The 17,946-nt window shown below is 32.8% G+C and overlaps 1 protein-coding gene across 17 annotated transcripts in view; it reads right to left on the minus strand.

The window, feature by feature from the left end:
- Window positions 1-11,060: 11,060 nt before the first annotated feature.
- Window positions 11,061-17,946, minus strand: part of LOC143223281 (single-stranded DNA-binding protein 3-like) — a 64,187-nt gene continuing 57,301 nt past the window's right edge. For 11 of the 17 annotated variants that reach the window (XM_076451062.1, XM_076451054.1, XM_076451069.1 and 8 more), the window contains 3 exons: window positions 17,289-17,376; window positions 15,421-15,530; window positions 11,061-13,738 (listed from right to left, as the gene is read on the minus strand). In XM_076451062.1, coding sequence (XP_076307177.1) covers window positions 13,628-13,738; window positions 15,421-15,530; window positions 17,289-17,376 — 309 coding nt within the window. In that variant the 3' untranslated portion in view covers window positions 11,061-13,627. Of the gene's footprint in view, window positions 13,739-15,079; window positions 15,182-15,420; window positions 15,531-17,288; window positions 17,377-17,946 lie in introns of all 17 variants that reach the window. The other 6 variants (XM_076451058.1, XM_076451067.1, XM_076451065.1 and 3 more) reach the window with 1 other exon arrangement.

Raw genomic sequence — 17,946 nt, forward strand, 5'->3', positions numbered from 1 at the left:
ACTATATAGTGTTAAATTTGATAATTTATTTCATCCGCCCATTCTTCTTATAATTTTCGGGCACTTATCATAAATGGATATAAACGTTGTTTTATGGTAATTACTTGTAATCACGCTATGACCAACAAAAAGTATATGTGTGCCGAAAATGTCGTAAGATAATGTCAAGATTTGGGGAAATAGACATTCACTACAAACTTAGGTTACTCTTAAATACTTGCTCTTAACAATAAATATAGCAGATGATTTGGTCTTGGTTTGTTTTGAACTTCGCGCAAAGCTACACGAGGGCTATCTGCGCTATCCGTCCTTAATTTTGTAGTGTAAGACTAGAGGGAAGGCAGCTAGTCATCACCACTCACCGATAACTCTTGGGCTACTCTTTTACCAACGAATAGTGGGATTGACCGTCACATTATAACGTCCCCACGGCTGAAAGGGCGAGCATGTTTAGTGAAAGGGGGATTCGAACTCGCGATCCTCAGATTACAAGTCGAGTAGTGGATGGCCCATAAGCTATTTAATATTCACGGATTTTTTTTTTATTTGTTGTTAAGTTAAAAGCTACACAATGTGCTGTCTATACTTTTCCCACCGCGGGTATCGAAATCAGATTTTTAATTTTATAAACAGTCAAACTTGCCGTTGAGCCACTGGAAGGTATATTGAGGGAAACGACGTACAAGGAAAAGACATTTTGTATAGGCTCCATAGTATTATACAAAGAAAGTCGTTCTACAACTGATACGGCATGGCCTGCTTGATCTTAATGGCTGAGTGCAGCTACCACTCCGTAGGTTTGCGGGTCCAACGACCGCGTTGCATTACGACAAAAAAAATAAAAAAATCGCGCTCCGTATTTTAAGAAACTAAGTGACAATCAAATCGTTCTATTCTGTTGGATATGGCTATTCCGATAGTTGGCGATGGTTGGCTTTGACTGCTTGTCTTTGGAACAAACAAAACAATTTCAGAATTGAAAAAAACAAAGAATTGTGCGTTTTCCCTAAATTTCTAATTATGTCGTTTTTACCAAGAATTGACGATTTCAACTTATACTTAAACACAAAAATTTTTATACAACATCAAAACAACCTAAACTTAAAAGTAACACATTTTTTTTCTAAGAATAAAAGAGGCAGTATTGTTTTTAACAGTATATATTACTCACTATATCAAGGCTTCAGTATTATACATATATATATAATTTTTCCTCGGTTGTTATTTAAAGAACTTGATAGATAATAAAACTGTTAGCAAACCACCTTGCTAGCGAGATTGGTAATAAGTTTTTAAATACTCCATACTCGCTGAATTCAATAGGTGCAGCATTACACACGAAGCCATGAATGAATACACACTTTCCTAAAACCTAAAGGAATGACTGGAAAAGTTGTTAAATTTTAAGAGTTATAAACACGAATAGATATTTCAATCTTATTCTAGCATAATTTTGGAATAATAATTTTCCATTGTTCTATCATGATATACAATAGGACATTACTCGATGGCTTCAAAGTTTCATGATGGATAATATTTCGATATTCTCCTTACTTAAAGTGAACAAATAATTAACATTTTCCTACTGCTACTACAAAACTTGTATATCTAAATACATTATCAAATATATATTACTTTATACGATCTCATCTTAATGTATTTTATATACTCGTACACAATGGGGTGTGTAACGGATCTGTTGTTGTGCATTTATTTTAGAGCCTGCGCTTGTTTCCGTATAGTTTTCTTTTTGCATGTGACATATATTCTTGACTGTGTATTGCGCAAGTCCCGCCTGTTCTCGAAATTTGTAGAAGGTTTTTGAGTTTACAAATCAACAATGTACTAAATCTGTATGTAATACTAATGTTTGACAGTATTGTTACAAGCGAACTTTGGCGAATGTTCTAGAGTTGCGCGTGATTGGTATATAAAAATCGACACGCCGAGAGACATATATATTATTAATATCATTGGACAGCTACAATCAGTGTGCTATAGGCTTCGGAAGCTATAATTGTAATTAACGTCTAATAAACGGAAATCTACAAAATTTGACCAGGCACGCTTATAAATTTGTAACATTACAAACCGTTCAACTTCAGTTAATCAATTTTGGACGTTAGAGTTTCTACGAGAACATTAAACATCTCCTTTGGTAAAAGTCAGCTCATAAACGACATTAGTCCAATCAAGCTAGTTAGTTTAAGCGAGGTGTAACAACATCAATTCAGAATTAATTTGCTCGTCGTGGACTTTTATCATCGATAAAATATTCAGTTCTAGACGGATATAAGACACCGTATTGTCTCTAAGATTTTAAAACTGTTGTATACACACAATTTTCATTTTTAGCACAAATATATTTTGGTATACAAACAAAAAAATAAAACAATTTATAATAACGGTTATTGTTATTAGTTATTACAGATAATGATTTATATATAACAGTTTTACAAACTCACAGACAAAACTAGGCCTTATAATCGGTCTAAATATTTTATCGAGGTTTACGGCGAACAAATTAATTCTAAGTTAATACTGTCATACCTCACTTAAGCTAGCTAGCTTGATTGGCCTCACACCACTGACTTTTTTATCGACGGAGATATTTAATGTCCTCGTAGAAATTCTAACGTCTGAAGTAATTCACTGAAGTCGAACGGTTAGTAATGTTTGAAATCTGTAAAAGTTCCTGGTGAAATTCTGTAGTTTTTCGGTTAATAGGAGTTAATCACAATTACAGCTTCCTAGGCCTGTAACACACTGATTTCAATGTTCAATAATATTCTCTACATCCGTCTTGTCTTTGGCGCGTCTATTTATAAAAGGTTTTAGACGTTCTCGAAGGTTCACTTGGCAACAGTACTGTCCATCATTAGTATTATGTACAGACCTAATACACTGTTGATTTTTATGCTCAAGAATCTTCTACAAATTTCGATAACAGACGGGACTTGCGCAATACACTGTCAATAACATACGTCACATGGAAAAAGAAAATTATATAGAAACAAGTGTAGGCACCAAAATAAATGTACAACAATAAATCTCTTTGAGGGTAAAGAGGAGAAAAGAGGCACAAGCTCGATATGTTTTTTATACGATACGGATGATAAGTCAAGAAGAATTTGGAAGTATTGGATGATTTGTTTGTTTGTTTTGAATTTTACACAAAGCTATACAAGGGTTATCTGCGCTAACCGTCCCTAATTTAGCAGTGTAAGACTAGAGAGAAGGCAGCTTGTCATCACCACCCACCACCAACTCTTGGCCTACTCTTTTACCAACGAATAATGGGATTGACCGTTGAATTATAACGCCCCAGAATACGTGTCAAGCGCCTTAACCACCTGGCTTTGCCGGGCTCAGTTAGGACAGGGATGGCCAAACTTGCTTAACGTAAGACCTACATACAATAAACTTCAGATGTTTGAGAGCCGCAAGACATGAACGAATATTACACACGTTTTTATTGTTACATGTACATTTTGTTACATAAATTTTATATAAATATTAAGAAATACATGTACGTAATAATATTTATTCATGTATGTAGTTTTTTAAACTGTTAATTTGTATTAGTTTTAATAATCACAAAGTACATATATATATATAAACCAAATTTTTTCAAAATCCTGGCTGATATTGTTTTACCTATATTGAGCCTATTTAATACGGTAATAAACTACGGAAAGATTTTAAGAAAATATGCAAATTTGCATTTTATTAACATTAAATGAAACTGCCAAAAATAAAAGGAGTAAAAACAGATATTTTAATGATATTTATTTGTATTAGTAAATATGGAGGAAAATATATAAAATAATAAAATTAGAGATATTTTAATCAGATACCACCTTACAAAATTTTGTTCTTATCATAATATTTTTCTGACACAAATCGACATTGATACAATTATCAGGCTATTTACTGCTAGTAGAGGTCTTGTGAGTTTCCATATTGGTTGTGAATCGTTGAAATTCCGGCTGATATGTTGTCAAGGCTGTACGAATTAGCTCCGTCAGGTGTTGATTTGTAAGAATTGCACGATGCTTCGATTTCACAAACTTCATTACAGAGTACAGTGACTCAAAACAGTATGTTGTGCTAAAAATTGAGAGGAGTCGCACACTGTTTTTCTTCAGTTCAGGATATTTTATTTCTGGAACTTCCTTCCAGAACTCAATTATAGAATGGGATTTATGGATCATTTTTTAAAAATAGGTTCTCCTGTAGTTCTATTAGTTCCATTTCCATAACTATCGTTGATCACATCAATCATGAATGGATTTACATGAAAGGCGAAGCAGGGCTTCAGCTTCTGCAAGTTATCAAATCTGTCTAGGAAATTATCAAGCAGTCCTTGCAACTTATCTTTGTATTCTTTTAGTTTGTGGTCTTTTATTTCAATATCAGGGAATGTATTTACTCTCCTTTTGAGACTGGGAAAGTAACTGAAGTTTCTTGGCAATATGTCTTTTTGAAAAATGTCTTATTTTATTTTGAAAGCTGAAAATTGTCTAAGTAAGATCAGAAACAATCTTATCCTTCCCCTGAAGTGTCAAGTTGAGAGTTTGTAGAAGATTTATTATATCAATAAGGAACATTAGATCTTGCATCTATCCATCATTTCCCAGTTGAAGACAGAATATTTTCTTTTTTTCAAGAAAAGTAATAACAGGCTCCAACAGATCCACAAACCTATTAAGGACGTTGCTGATTGACAGCATCCTCACAATGCAATAGAAAGTGACATCACTGGGTTTATCTTCAAGCTCCAGTTCTTCAATAAAATTTTTGAACTTTCGGTGGGTTTTCCCATTTAAGCGTATGAAATTGACAATTTCAAGAACAAATTTCACAACGTCTTTATACTTGAAGTATCTGGCCGCCAGGTGTTCACGATGAATAATGCAAAGAACAGGAAGAAACTCTGGAAAGCTGGAATCACTTTTCATAAGTGCAATAATCCTGAATTTTCCTCACCTGAATAAACTCGTCAGTTTATTCAGTGGAATATCAGCATTTGTTTAGGCTCTGTCAAGCGCAATTTTAATGTCAACGCCACGAGTTGTTTCTTTTAGTGCCATTTAGTCCAACATCTCTTCTTTCACAGTTACATCAGAGGAAACATAATGAACAAATACCGCCATTTGTGGGTTGTCTTGTATGTCTACAGATTTGTCAAGGGCTAAGCTGATTGCAAAGGAATTCTTTAAATCTTTTTTGCATTTTGCTTGCAACATCAGCACTGATCTGAGAGATACTTCTTTCTGTAGTGTGACGTGAAGGGCCTGGCATGGCCAAGCGCGTAAGGCGTGCGACTCGTAATCCGAGGGTCGCGGGTTCGCGCCCGCGTCGCGCTAAACATGCTCGCCCTCTCAGCCGTGGGGGTGTATAATGTGACGGTCAATCCCACTATTCGTTGATAAAAGAGTAGCCCAAGAGTTGGCGGTGGGTGGTGATGACTAGCTGCCTTCCCTCTAGTCTTACACTGCTAAATTAGGGACGGCTAGCACAGATAGCCCTCGAGTAGCTTTGTGCGAAATTCCAAAACAAACAAACAAACAAGTGACGTGAAGCTGGTGTTTGTGCTATTAGTCACTGAAGTTTTGTGTTATTTGGATTTAACACTGCAACAACTTCAGCTATACTCTTCTTAATAAATTCACCATCAGAATATGGGCGTTTAGTGCGAGCAATATTCCATGATATAACAAAACTAGCTTTAGTCATTGTATGAACTTCCTTACTGAACGTTGTCAACAGTGTCTGCTGGATATTTATTGATGATTTTAACACAGTTAATTTGTTTTCCATAATTCTGATTTAGGTGGATAATCAGATGAAAAGTATTTTTTGTGATTTGTTTTATAGTGGCGTTTCAAGTTACTGGCTTTGTAATGACTGAGTAACACATTGCAGATAAGACACAAAGTTTTACCTCCTTTAACAGTAAATGCAAAATCTTCCTCCCACTCTGGCTTAAAATTTCTGTTTTCATCTTCATACTTTCGCTTCTTACAATTTGACGACGTCATCTTCCTTCACAAAATTTTCACAGGCACTTCTAAAAATTTGAAGTGAAAAGAAACAATAAGCTTCAACACGCGCAATGCAACCAATCTCTACAGTGCCAGACATCACACTAACACTCCGCTAAGTTCACTCTTCGCAACACAGCCACACACGCCACAATTACGCGATCGCAAGCCACGTTCTCTAAAACTAACGTTGTCAGCACCGGCTCGTCGATTACTGATTCTATACAATTCCTCTTTTATCCTTGCTAATCCGAAATTGCTTTAATCCATGACTCAAATCTAGCATTAAAATTAGGATTTAAATTCTTAAATATATTTACTCACCATGAACATTAAACTTATGTTTTAATCCAGTGGGCTCTCAGTTTATATTCAGTAAATAATTATAAAGCTTGAAAACATTTTATTTAACTTTTATATGAATTGAGATGCAAAAAGGAGCTCAGCCAACATATTTCCGCGAGCCGCACATTATATGTCAAAGAGCCGCGGTTTAGCCACCCCGGGTATAGGATGAAGAACTGTAGTAACACAAAGACTTATCTATTGAGAATCCACCTTCTATTACAACGGTGATATAAATCCATTAATAAATAAACACTGTCATCTATTAACATGTATGAACTTTGCAGAAATTATAAATCTCTAATGGTGTTTCTCTTCAACTAAACATTCTGAGCATACTTTTTGAAATAAAAATCATACGAATTTTATTTAGATCAAGAGATGTCTTATTTGCAATAGAATATTATGTAGCATCATATTTATAAAACACAAACAAAAACTGTCAAGAATTTGATAATGATTTTTTTTATTTAAACTAAAATATATGCATATTTATCAAACTGTATTTCGACTGTCAATTACAATTCCTGCTTCGCACAAGTAGGTTAGAACCTCGTTCTGTCACCCTCTAAAGTACAAACACGTTTTATCACGACGTCGTGAAGGGTTTCTATGTTGAGCTTATAAAAGAACCAAATACCTCTTCTAATTTGTAAGTATTTCAAGTTATAATGGACAAGGCGTGATACAATCAACCAACATGACGTCACGCCTCGATGAATTAAGTTTAAGTTTGGTATAACAACATAAGGTATGTATGTGGCCGACCTTTCATCTACTGAAACAGCTCCCCCCCCCCTTCTCATGCTAAAAGATTAAACGTAAGTAGGCCACGTAAATAAGTTTAACAAAAATCTCAGGAAGTTCGTTTACGTTACTGATTGGAGTTTTCCATGGTTGCACTGTTGATGCTCTCCTTTTTTAGGTCACAGTTGATAGTGAATACACAGGGATTGTTTATACGTAGCAATCACCTCAGGTGTTGAGCGTGAAAAAAGATGCTGGATGATTTTGTTACTGCTTCTTGATTTCGGCGGAAGTGAGGTATAAGTTTATTTTTCTTAGCTTGGATTAATATGAATGTTTTATAGTGAAATGCTTGATAAAATTACTAATTCCTATAGTGAAAAGTGACAACTCGTCCTTTTGGCGTACTGACACCCCCTAAAAATCAAGCTTATTTTGCATATCTTTATACATTCTGGCATTTATACTTCACTGATACCTAAAACGATAAATTTCTTTTGTAATACATTGTTATTCTGTAAATAATGATATAAAATAACGTTCGCCTTATATTGCAAAAGCTGATTTCTTTAACAGTTTTTATGAAGACATCATGTTTACTTAAAACAAATTTTTATTGTTGTTAGATTAGGTGCAAAGATACCCAATGGATAATCTGTGCTCACCACGGATATCGAAACCATGCTTTTAGCATTGTAAACCTTCAGATTTATCGCTGATCTATTGAGGGCTTTTTTTAAATAACTGTTTGTTTGTAGTCAAACACAAAAGTACATAATGGACTATCTCTGATGTATCTAACATAGGTATCGATACACGATTTTCAGTATACGAAGTCCGCACACAAACTACTGAGCCAATGGAGGCTTTTTTCAAAGGACTTTCGAAAGAAATAGGTAATCAGTATATTATCAACAGGTATGTCAATTTTGTTTCGGTAACAACATACTTAATGATTTAAATACACACCTTTTTCACAAACATTTGGAATTTCACATGCACAGGCTAATTTGACACGCAGTAATAGAATACACGCTAACGTTGACAAAGTCGTTTCTTTTCGGTCAAAGTACTCGAGATTGTTAGTTTGAGACGTAAAATTTATGTGATTAGAATATTGCTTTGTCCGCTTTTCTACCTTCACAGTACCATAAATTTTCGTTTTTGGTCAAAATGCAAAATCAGGTTTGTTGTTTTTTCCCCTATTTTAATATTAATTATTAGACACATATCTAACAGATGAACTCAAATAATTACTCTGTATTATTATTTATTTAGTTAAAAAATGTCAATTTATGAAATTTATTACCTGCTCGTTGTTTTCACGAACCTATAATTCAAACTTCTAGTCTTGTAATTTTCAAATCTAGGCTTATTAACTCTAGCTTTAAAAGATGAGTAAACCAACAAAAAAACACGTTTAAAATTGCAGTTAAATTTCACCTTGAAAAAACGAGCACCCATACAGTAAGAGATAGCAACAAGACAAATGTGTGAAAAACACTTTCCATTCGCTAAGTGGTTTATAACGTTACAAACTGGATTTCGATACCTATGGTGGGCACAGCAGAGAACCAACTATGTAGCTTTGTGCTTAACAAAATAAAAACAAACGAAAGTTTTAAAAAATATGCGTTTAATTCAATGAATTTGAAGAATAAATGAAACATTTTACACCTCTTGTAGTTGCAATTTGTATTGTTTGTGTTTTAACATAAAGTTCATTTAATTATATCTACTTTGCCCCCTAGTAACATAGTGGTACGTCTGCGGCCTTATACCGCTAAAAATTGGATTTCCATACCCATGGTGGGCAGAGCACAGATAGCCCTTTATGCTTAATACCAATCAACAACATTTATATACTTTGATGTACGAACAAAATTTCTATACTCAAATAATGATTTATTTATGATCAAATGTATACATTTCATCGTAATGCGATTCGTGTTTATGATGAAAAAGGCCCTTTTTTAATCAGTTCAATAGAGAAAAAAGAAGTATGGATTTAGTTTTGAATAAATCCTTGAATTATTATTATTATTATTATAAGTACCACATAAACTATGTACATATTCTAATCGTTTTCCCTAATAAAACGACGCTATAAATTAAGCCAGGATTTCCCAAATTTTTCGTCATCCTTACCCTATTTAATGACTTCTTGTGCACTCTATATTTTTTTTTAACGAGTGAGAGTTAAGTGACGAGCTATATAATGCACAAAAATATATTAAAATGCTATGCGGTGTAGTAATTACCTATTATTTTCATTAATACAAATATATTAGTTTAATTTTGTATTATTGACTTTACCCTAATTGCGCTCCCAAGAGATCATTTGCCCTCTCACCTATCCCTGGAGAGGCTCCTAACACTGGAAGACGCTGAAATAAGTAATGATACACCATAACTCAGATAAGACGTGAATATCATTCAGGTCTTAATTCTACTCACCATCCTGTTATCATAGTTTCACTTTAAGCATATCCAAAATTAACACATTTGCACCTACTATCTCGTATATTTTTTTAAAAATTAAAATACTTTTTCTCGGAATATAACAATTAACTAAGTCATAAATTTTTCAACTTGATAATTTTCAAGTCGGCACAACCTGTCAGCCCTGGAACGATACTTTGGAAAATGCATTCAATGGTCTTCGTTATCCTGCTGATTTGAAGAGACCCGACACTAGTTGCTGAGTGTTCAAGTGACACGGCTATGATTCTTGTAGTGCCCTAACAGGACAACAAAGCAAATTAATCCATCAAGTCTGGAGATGCAAAGAACCAAATGTGCCATTAAACAAAGATCATAAGATGTGATCAAACTATATTTAACAACAGCAGTTAAGTTCATCGACCAACGATAAAACCTGGGGTTCGATTTCCTACAGTGGACACAGTACAGATAGCCTATTCTCTATCTTTGCACTAAAAATGAATAATATATATACACACATACAAGGTCGTTTTTTGTGGTACTTCTCAAGATTCTCATCGTTAATGAAAAGCTACAATTAAAATTATTTAAATACTGCACTTACCTTTTTAATTTGGCATCATAAATTGTTTACGTAGCACTTAAGTTATATTCTGTGTTAGCTTGTATATGGTCCTTAAGGAACGATAAGCTTTTTCCATTATGTCCGTTTCATCACATTTACTACAATACAGTTATTAAATTTTATAAATCACAATGGTTAGAATAATAATAATAAAAGAATGTGGTGGATGGGCGTGACCCTCACTAACATCATCATACATGGCCTACTTTTCTTCTTATTCTCCTTAGAGTTTCTTCTTCCCACTGTATTTTGGTAATTTTCACTTGGATACAGAGAATCCATGTTCCAACATGTACTACCAACAAACCTCACTGACCTGTGTCGTACAGGATTATTTGGTTAACTTTAACAACCCTGGGTCTTAAAAAGTGTATACCACAACATTTCAACAACGAAAACAAAACGTATTCTAACTACACGAAAATCTGTGATTCTCTTGTATTCGATATCCTAATGGCTCAGCGTAAGTTTGAAGGATTACACAACAAGAAATCGGGTCAGAGAGCACAGAGAACCAGCCCTTTGTGTAGCTTTGAGCTTAATAAACTTATGTTTTATCATAAACAATAAATCATAATTAAGAGTGCACGCAGATAAGAACAGCTAGAGCAACTGAACTTTTTTTTTTCTATACGTTACATGATAAACTTTGTTGTGATGATTTTCATATCGATTTGACGTTTTTGAACTAGTTTCAACTCACCATTCCACTAAATACCTCAAAATGTTTCCTTTAAACTTCCATGATATTTATAATTAAAAAACATAAAATCACATCTTTCTTTAAATTTTTCAATTATGTTTCGAAATGAAATATTACAAACAAGTAATTAACAAACACAAAACAGAAATCATTGAAATAAAGAATTTAATGAGCTGATGATCTACCCAACAGTTGGCTTTACAGAAGTGACTTACCATTTAAACAGATGTGAAGCTACAGCAAGAACTAAAAATAATGAAATCTCAATTGGTTTCTTACAAGATCATGATCTGGTCAACTTCGATATCAACACTGGTCATAAAAAGGTTTAAAAATGTATTTATCAAAACATTAAAAAAAAGAAAGAAAGCAGGATACATGCACACGTTCCATAACATCATTATTTCTCTTACAACTGTTCTTCTTCTTGTGGTAACTTCGTTTGTTTTAAACCTGAAATTTTGTCAGTTTTCTCCCTACAAATTAGTCAATTTACATGTCTAAGTCAACAAACAGTAGCTATTTACATCAAAACGATAAAACAAACAACACTTCCATACACTAAAGTTTTGTCTTTTTTTCTTTTTTTTTTTTTTTTGTTCTTCAACAAACATCAAAGGTGGCTGCCTATAATAAATACTCTGGGTCGTAGAGCAAACCTATCAAAAATTTCCCAACAAACAGCATAGGATAAAAGAAAAATTAAATTAAAAGGAAAACCATATTTAAAAAGAACAAATCCAAGATGTAAACAAGGTAAGAGAGCAGCCACCAATAATTCAAGTACAGCAATAAATATTCTTTATACAAATAGGTTCACAAGTGTAATTAACTCAGCCAATATGGCAAAGAAAACTGAAGAAAACCTTAACCATATTGCTCTCATGTATAAAAATAAATACATGTATATACAAACTGAAATAAATGAAAGTCAGACGTTTGAAAAATAACTATTAAATTTTAGTATAATAAGCTAACTATGGGTTCTTTTTTAACCTTTCTCCTAATTTTAAGTTACGATTGAAACGAAATAAAAACAAAAGTTCCATTTTCAAGGTCGGGAAATTCTTTTGGGCTTTTGGAGGGCATTAAAACTATATAAATTACTTTGAACAAAAACGAGAACTAGTTAAAACTTTCAACTGCACTGGCTAGTCAAACTTCATTACAAAATAGCAAATCCAACTTCATCAAATCTCATATTTTTTTGTAAATCATATCCTTCATTGAATTATTACACACTTTTCCAAAGTTATGACACTTTCAATTCATGGTAACATGTTTATCAATTATGAGTCGTTAACATACAGGTTTTGCAAAGAACATTTGATTGTTTAAACATGCTTCAATGTAAAAGCAAAGACGACCACATAATGCCAGGTACCATTCGTTTTAAACCATCTTTGTATTTTTTTAAAAAGTGTTCTCTACTCTCTTGTCAAAACTATATCAATTATACAACTAACTTTTAACAATTTCAATGAAGAAGTTCATTAGTTCAAGCACTTTTGATTGGCTCAACAACAGAGTTTATAATGAGTGATTCACTAACAATTTACCACTTATAACATTTCAGTGAAATACTGACAAATATTAACAGATAACTTGGTAGTGATTCATTTATATAACTAGTTTAATGACAGTCTTCTCAAAGTATTCAATCTTGAACAAAATATATATTTCATAAGTTATGTAACCTGTTTGGTTTGATAAAATATTTAACCAGTCATACAAAATGCTTAGATCAATGACAAATTTCATTAGTCAAGCTGAAGCAACATCAACCTACTGGATAATCCTACTAGTAGTTTGTTTTTTGAGTTTCGGTCAATCAGTTGTCAGTACAAAAGGATAACCTTACTAAATCTACTTATGATTAATCATGAAAAAGTTAATTCTGTTGTTCATCAAAATCAAGTTTCTCTTCAAAATTTGATGGCTCAATGTTTTAAGAGGGAGAATGCTACAAAGAAGATGAGAAAAGTTCACCTGTGGACAGAAAACTGACATATTGTTCACAAATGTGATAATCATCTGGTTTTAAGTTTTTCATTTAGTTTTCATGTTCTCTGTAAGAGTTCTTACTGATGTGATGACCACAAAATTGATGATGAAGTGAGAGGTGACAAAAGGAAGAGAAAGAAAAAAATACTGACATGGAGATGAAATTTTGACAGAGAAACTTGAAGTTTGCTCAAAGCCACTTAGAGAGTAGCTTTTGTTCCAAGAGTTAAGTCCATTCAAATATTATACTGTTTAAAATACAGTTCATTCAGGTTTGAAATAAGTTCACCCCTTCTATAATTCTTTGGTAAAAGCATAATAGCAATTTGTAAACATTTATATATTTTTTCTCCTGTTGTGTTAGATTCCATTAACTCTCATACTATGACAAAAAATCCTAATAATATACAAAATCTAAACTTATACAGGACCAGAAAAAAAAGATTTAATAATACAGTCAATAAATGAAAATCTTAAATTTTGTACTCTTGGATTCATTGTATGGCATATACCTAGAATTTTCTTTTAAATCATTAAACCAATTTAAAAGTGATACATTATAAACACAGTGAGAGTGAATACTACACTTCAGAAGTGAAGCCATTAGTTTTTTTTGTTTTTGTTTTCTTCAGGAGTCTATGGGGAAATAGCACGTTTTGACTGTGTGGAAATATACATATACATCTCTGGTTTAATCAGTCATTCTTTAAGTCACTGCAGGTAATAGTCTGGTTGTTCTGCTGGGGTGTCTTTTTCAAACCTCTTAGCTTCCTCCTGCATGCTCTCTTTGATTTTTAGTATTGCCGCCGATTCATTTTGGTCCTGTAAAAATATTAAATCCTCAAACACCTACACTTATTAGTTACAGGAATAAGAAACAAAAATGTCATGTAAAACATAAGGCATGCACTGCCACACAGAGTTGAAATTAAAGAGGCAGAATACACAAATAGGTACTACAGAACAAATTAATGTACTACTGAAATAAATAATAATAAAAATGATTTTAAAATGAACTGTTATATTATGAAGTTACATATCAACTTGCATTCACCTCAAAAGCAAGAACGAATATTTGTATTAACTGTTAACCTTGCACTAACAACAACATTCCAGTTATAAGTGTGACTATGAGTAACTTAAAACAGATAATCAAAATGTTAAACCACAAAACAGGCAAGTGATTTTATACAGTAATAATTATAGAAGTGCAAGAACAAAAGGTTTATAATTCACAAGTAGAAAAAAAAGCATTACAAACAGTTAATTCATTCTATAAAACAATGAACAAGTCTGAAACTGAGCTGGGATCTTGGTACAATTTTCCTCCCCTTTGACACGGACTCCAAATTCAGCTTTTCCTTAAAAAATGTAGCCTGCCACATTATATATACATGTATATATATTATATATATACATATATTGTACTAACCATTCGAGTTTTGACACATCTTTACCTCCACACGAAATTTAAGTGCAGTTGCAAGAAAGATTATATTTTTGAAAGAGCTTCATAGAGAGCAATTGAATCATGTTTTCTTCTTGATTAGACATTTGTATGGATACACCACTGAAATGCTACACTGCATTAGCAAATATAAAGTAGGATTAACAAAAATTAAATTTATTTATACAGCATCATTAAGTTTGTTAAATTATGCTTATTTTATTTTCTATAATCTTAATATAATTTTGTTCACTGTAGGAGTTATTAATCCTACACCATAAGATGTTAGCTTAAAATGAATTATTATACCTGCTTTATTTTACAAAGGTTTAAAATACGTTAAGCCTACTTTATACATAATAATGTGGTGTAATTCTTCCACAGTGCACCCATACAAAAGTATTTTCATCTTTTTCTTTAAGAATAATAAGCAGAAAGGGAGGAAAACTACAAGCATGCTCTAAAACAAAAATTGAAAAGACTGGGAAAACAGACAGCATAGGTTTTAAGATATACTGGGGCAATACACTCCTAATAATTTTCAAATGAATAACAATAAAATAAAAAACAGCACTAGGGAACTGAACTGAATACAAGAGAAGAAGGATGTAAAGTCAGCTACAGTTTCAGGCTTAAGGTCACTACACAGCAAACACAGGGAGTGCACATTCACTAGTGTAACAGTGGAGCACAATGACAGCAGTCTAAAGACATACCTGGAGCTTATCCTGCACTTAAATTTCACAGGGGTGAACTTGATGACTGCTACAAGCCTGCAAATGGCACTGCATGTCAATTCCCGACGTATCCCCTGGTATCTGTAGCCCAAGAGTATACAATCAATGGCTGGCCACAAAGTGGGTGGAACTAACTAGATTCCTTGAAGAGATTGATATTACATATACCACTGATGCAACCACTTCAAACAATTCAAACTAACACCACTCACAGCACACCTAACATTCACACCTAACAAAATGTGAAAGAGTTGAAGAAACACAAGGAATCTAGTTAGTTCGAGTTTTAAGGGTGTGCTCATCTTGAGACAGCTACTTACATTTTCTTGTCCATACCCTGCTATGCCATATTCTCCCATAGGAGGTCCATCTTCCCTCGGTGTACCAGGCCCATTAGCCGGGGAGTTCTTCATACCATCTAAACCTTCACCTACACAGAGATAATCAACAACTCAAACAGGTATTCATGTTCTACACAAGGAGTCAAACTGACTGGAAAAAAGGCTACCTACAGATTAATCAGTGACTACACACCTCATAATCCTTAAACATGAAAAAATTCTGTTGGCAATTTTGAACTGAATTTACAAACCTTTATAAAGTTACAACAAAGGACTCACTGAGTAATTCAATAATCAACAAAACTGTCAAAAAGCAATTAATAAATATTAACTGATAAAGTAGGAATTTAAAAGCAAAACTAAATTTATATGTATGGTGCTAAATGTCTTTTACTTGCTCAGTAATCCTATACTTATAAAGAAATTTCAAGAACATGTATCACTGATGCTATTAATTTATTATTGTAAATTACTCAGCCAAATAAGCTTTTAAAATATAAAAAAAATAAAATGTGAAGTTAAAACTATAATTCAGTTACAAGTGGTAAGTCAAACAATAGATTGGGTATCAAATTTATTTTTCAGTATTCCAAACAGAATTAGTATCTATTATTCTCTGCTTGGTAGGTTTTAATTTGCAGGCTGTAAACTTAAAAAAATTGTAAACTCTTCCTTGAACAACAACAAAGTGTGTTACATTCAGATTTCCATTTCTCTCAAGACACACATGCACAAAGTGCATATGCTGATAAATTACTTTATTCAGAATTTCTAAACTGGTTTTTCATAATGGGTGCAAACTTTACATTTTTTTAAATTGATATATGGATGAACTGGGCCTTGTATTTTACTGACAGTGTTAAGCTTATGGACAACCCTGCTCAAGATGCTGCTGGGCTACTTTTCTGGCAAAAGATACACTTGGATATACGTGTTTATTCACCCCCACACATAAGTTGGATTAACTTTAGAGGAATAGTTAAATAACAAAATACTAGATCTGTATAGTCTTTCATAATTTGCATTTCACTAATTTTATATTATCTTTGGTTACATTTCCCAATAAATTATTGAAGTTACAAAACTAGTAAATTTGTTTTCTGCTAAGCACAAAGCTACATAATGGTTTATCGAAGATCTGCACACCACAGACACCAAACCCTCATATGAAATTATAACCCTCAGATTTATTGCTGAGCTATGAGGGGAGGGTTGTGTGTACAAAACTGAGAGATTAAAAAGTTGAAGTGCTATGCAGATGTTACATTTTATTGCACCCATACAAACAAATGTATACAGGTGCATATCAATTAACTGTATCTTTAATTTTCTTAACACAATAAATTCACAATGACAAGTATGCTTTCCTGAGAAAAAAAAATTATTCTATGCACAATATCAAATAAGATTGTATCTTCTTCAATTAAAATTTAATGGTATGTTTTTGTGCATTATATCAGTCTTACTACTCCTGTACAAATGTTTAGGCTCTATATCCATTTATTCTAACTTTGTCGTAAATCTTTCAAGTTTGAAAGGGTGTGCCCACTAATCTGTAATCTTTAAATTACATATATATAAATATAAGAAAACCCAAATCCTTTCTTTTCTTGCCAAATTATTCTTTATTTATCAAACTCTTAACTGGTTTCACAGCATCATTAGATGCTCTTCAGGATAAATATTAGAAAAACAGAAATAAACTAAAACAATTTTCATTCATAGCATCTTCTTTGAAGAACACTATAATAAAATTACTAATGGTAGCTCGTTACAACAAACATACAGTATTATTGTGTTTGGAAATAATACTTAGATACTACTTGATAAATGATTTGTGGTTATACCTGCAGAGGACATCCCATTCAAAACTGGTGCTCCCATGTCTGGTCCCATTTGTCCCATGGGACCTTCTGGACCTGGCCCAATCGCAAACTGTTAAAACCCATAAATGTTACACAGTTAATTTATTCATAGTCAATACATTTGGGATTACTACAAAATCAAAAATTTCTTTACAGTAATATTAATCCTTTTTATACAAGAATTAGAGCTGTTTTTAAAATGTGCTACTTCCAGTCTAATTCAATATTATCAATTTGTTTTTCTTAAATACATGAGAGACAGCAAGTTAACTATTTTTCTATTTCTTTATCTAACTGTAAAGCTGTTCTTTTTAGAAAATTATTGATCATTTAATCCAGCCAGCAAAGTATCGAACATCCTATTCATAGAAAAAAAAACTATTTATTCATCTAGCCAGTAAGCTAAGAGATCATTTATTCAGCCTTGTGTCTATAAATTCATTTATTTATCTATTCTGTAAACAGGGGTTCTCAAACTTTTTCCATACCAAGATCCCCTTTTGTAAGAGTGAACTTTCAAGCCCCCCCCCCATTTGTAAGATTACTAAAAATCAAGAGAAAGTATCTATAGTTCTAAAAACAGAAAGCATCAGTACAGTAATACACTTCAAGCACACAGTTTATTTTTAAATTATTCCAT

Source organism: Tachypleus tridentatus, chromosome 8, assembly GCF_004210375.1.
Source record: "Tachypleus tridentatus isolate NWPU-2018 chromosome 8, ASM421037v1, whole genome shotgun sequence".
NCBI lineage: Eukaryota > Metazoa > Arthropoda > Merostomata > Xiphosura > Limulidae > Tachypleus > Tachypleus tridentatus.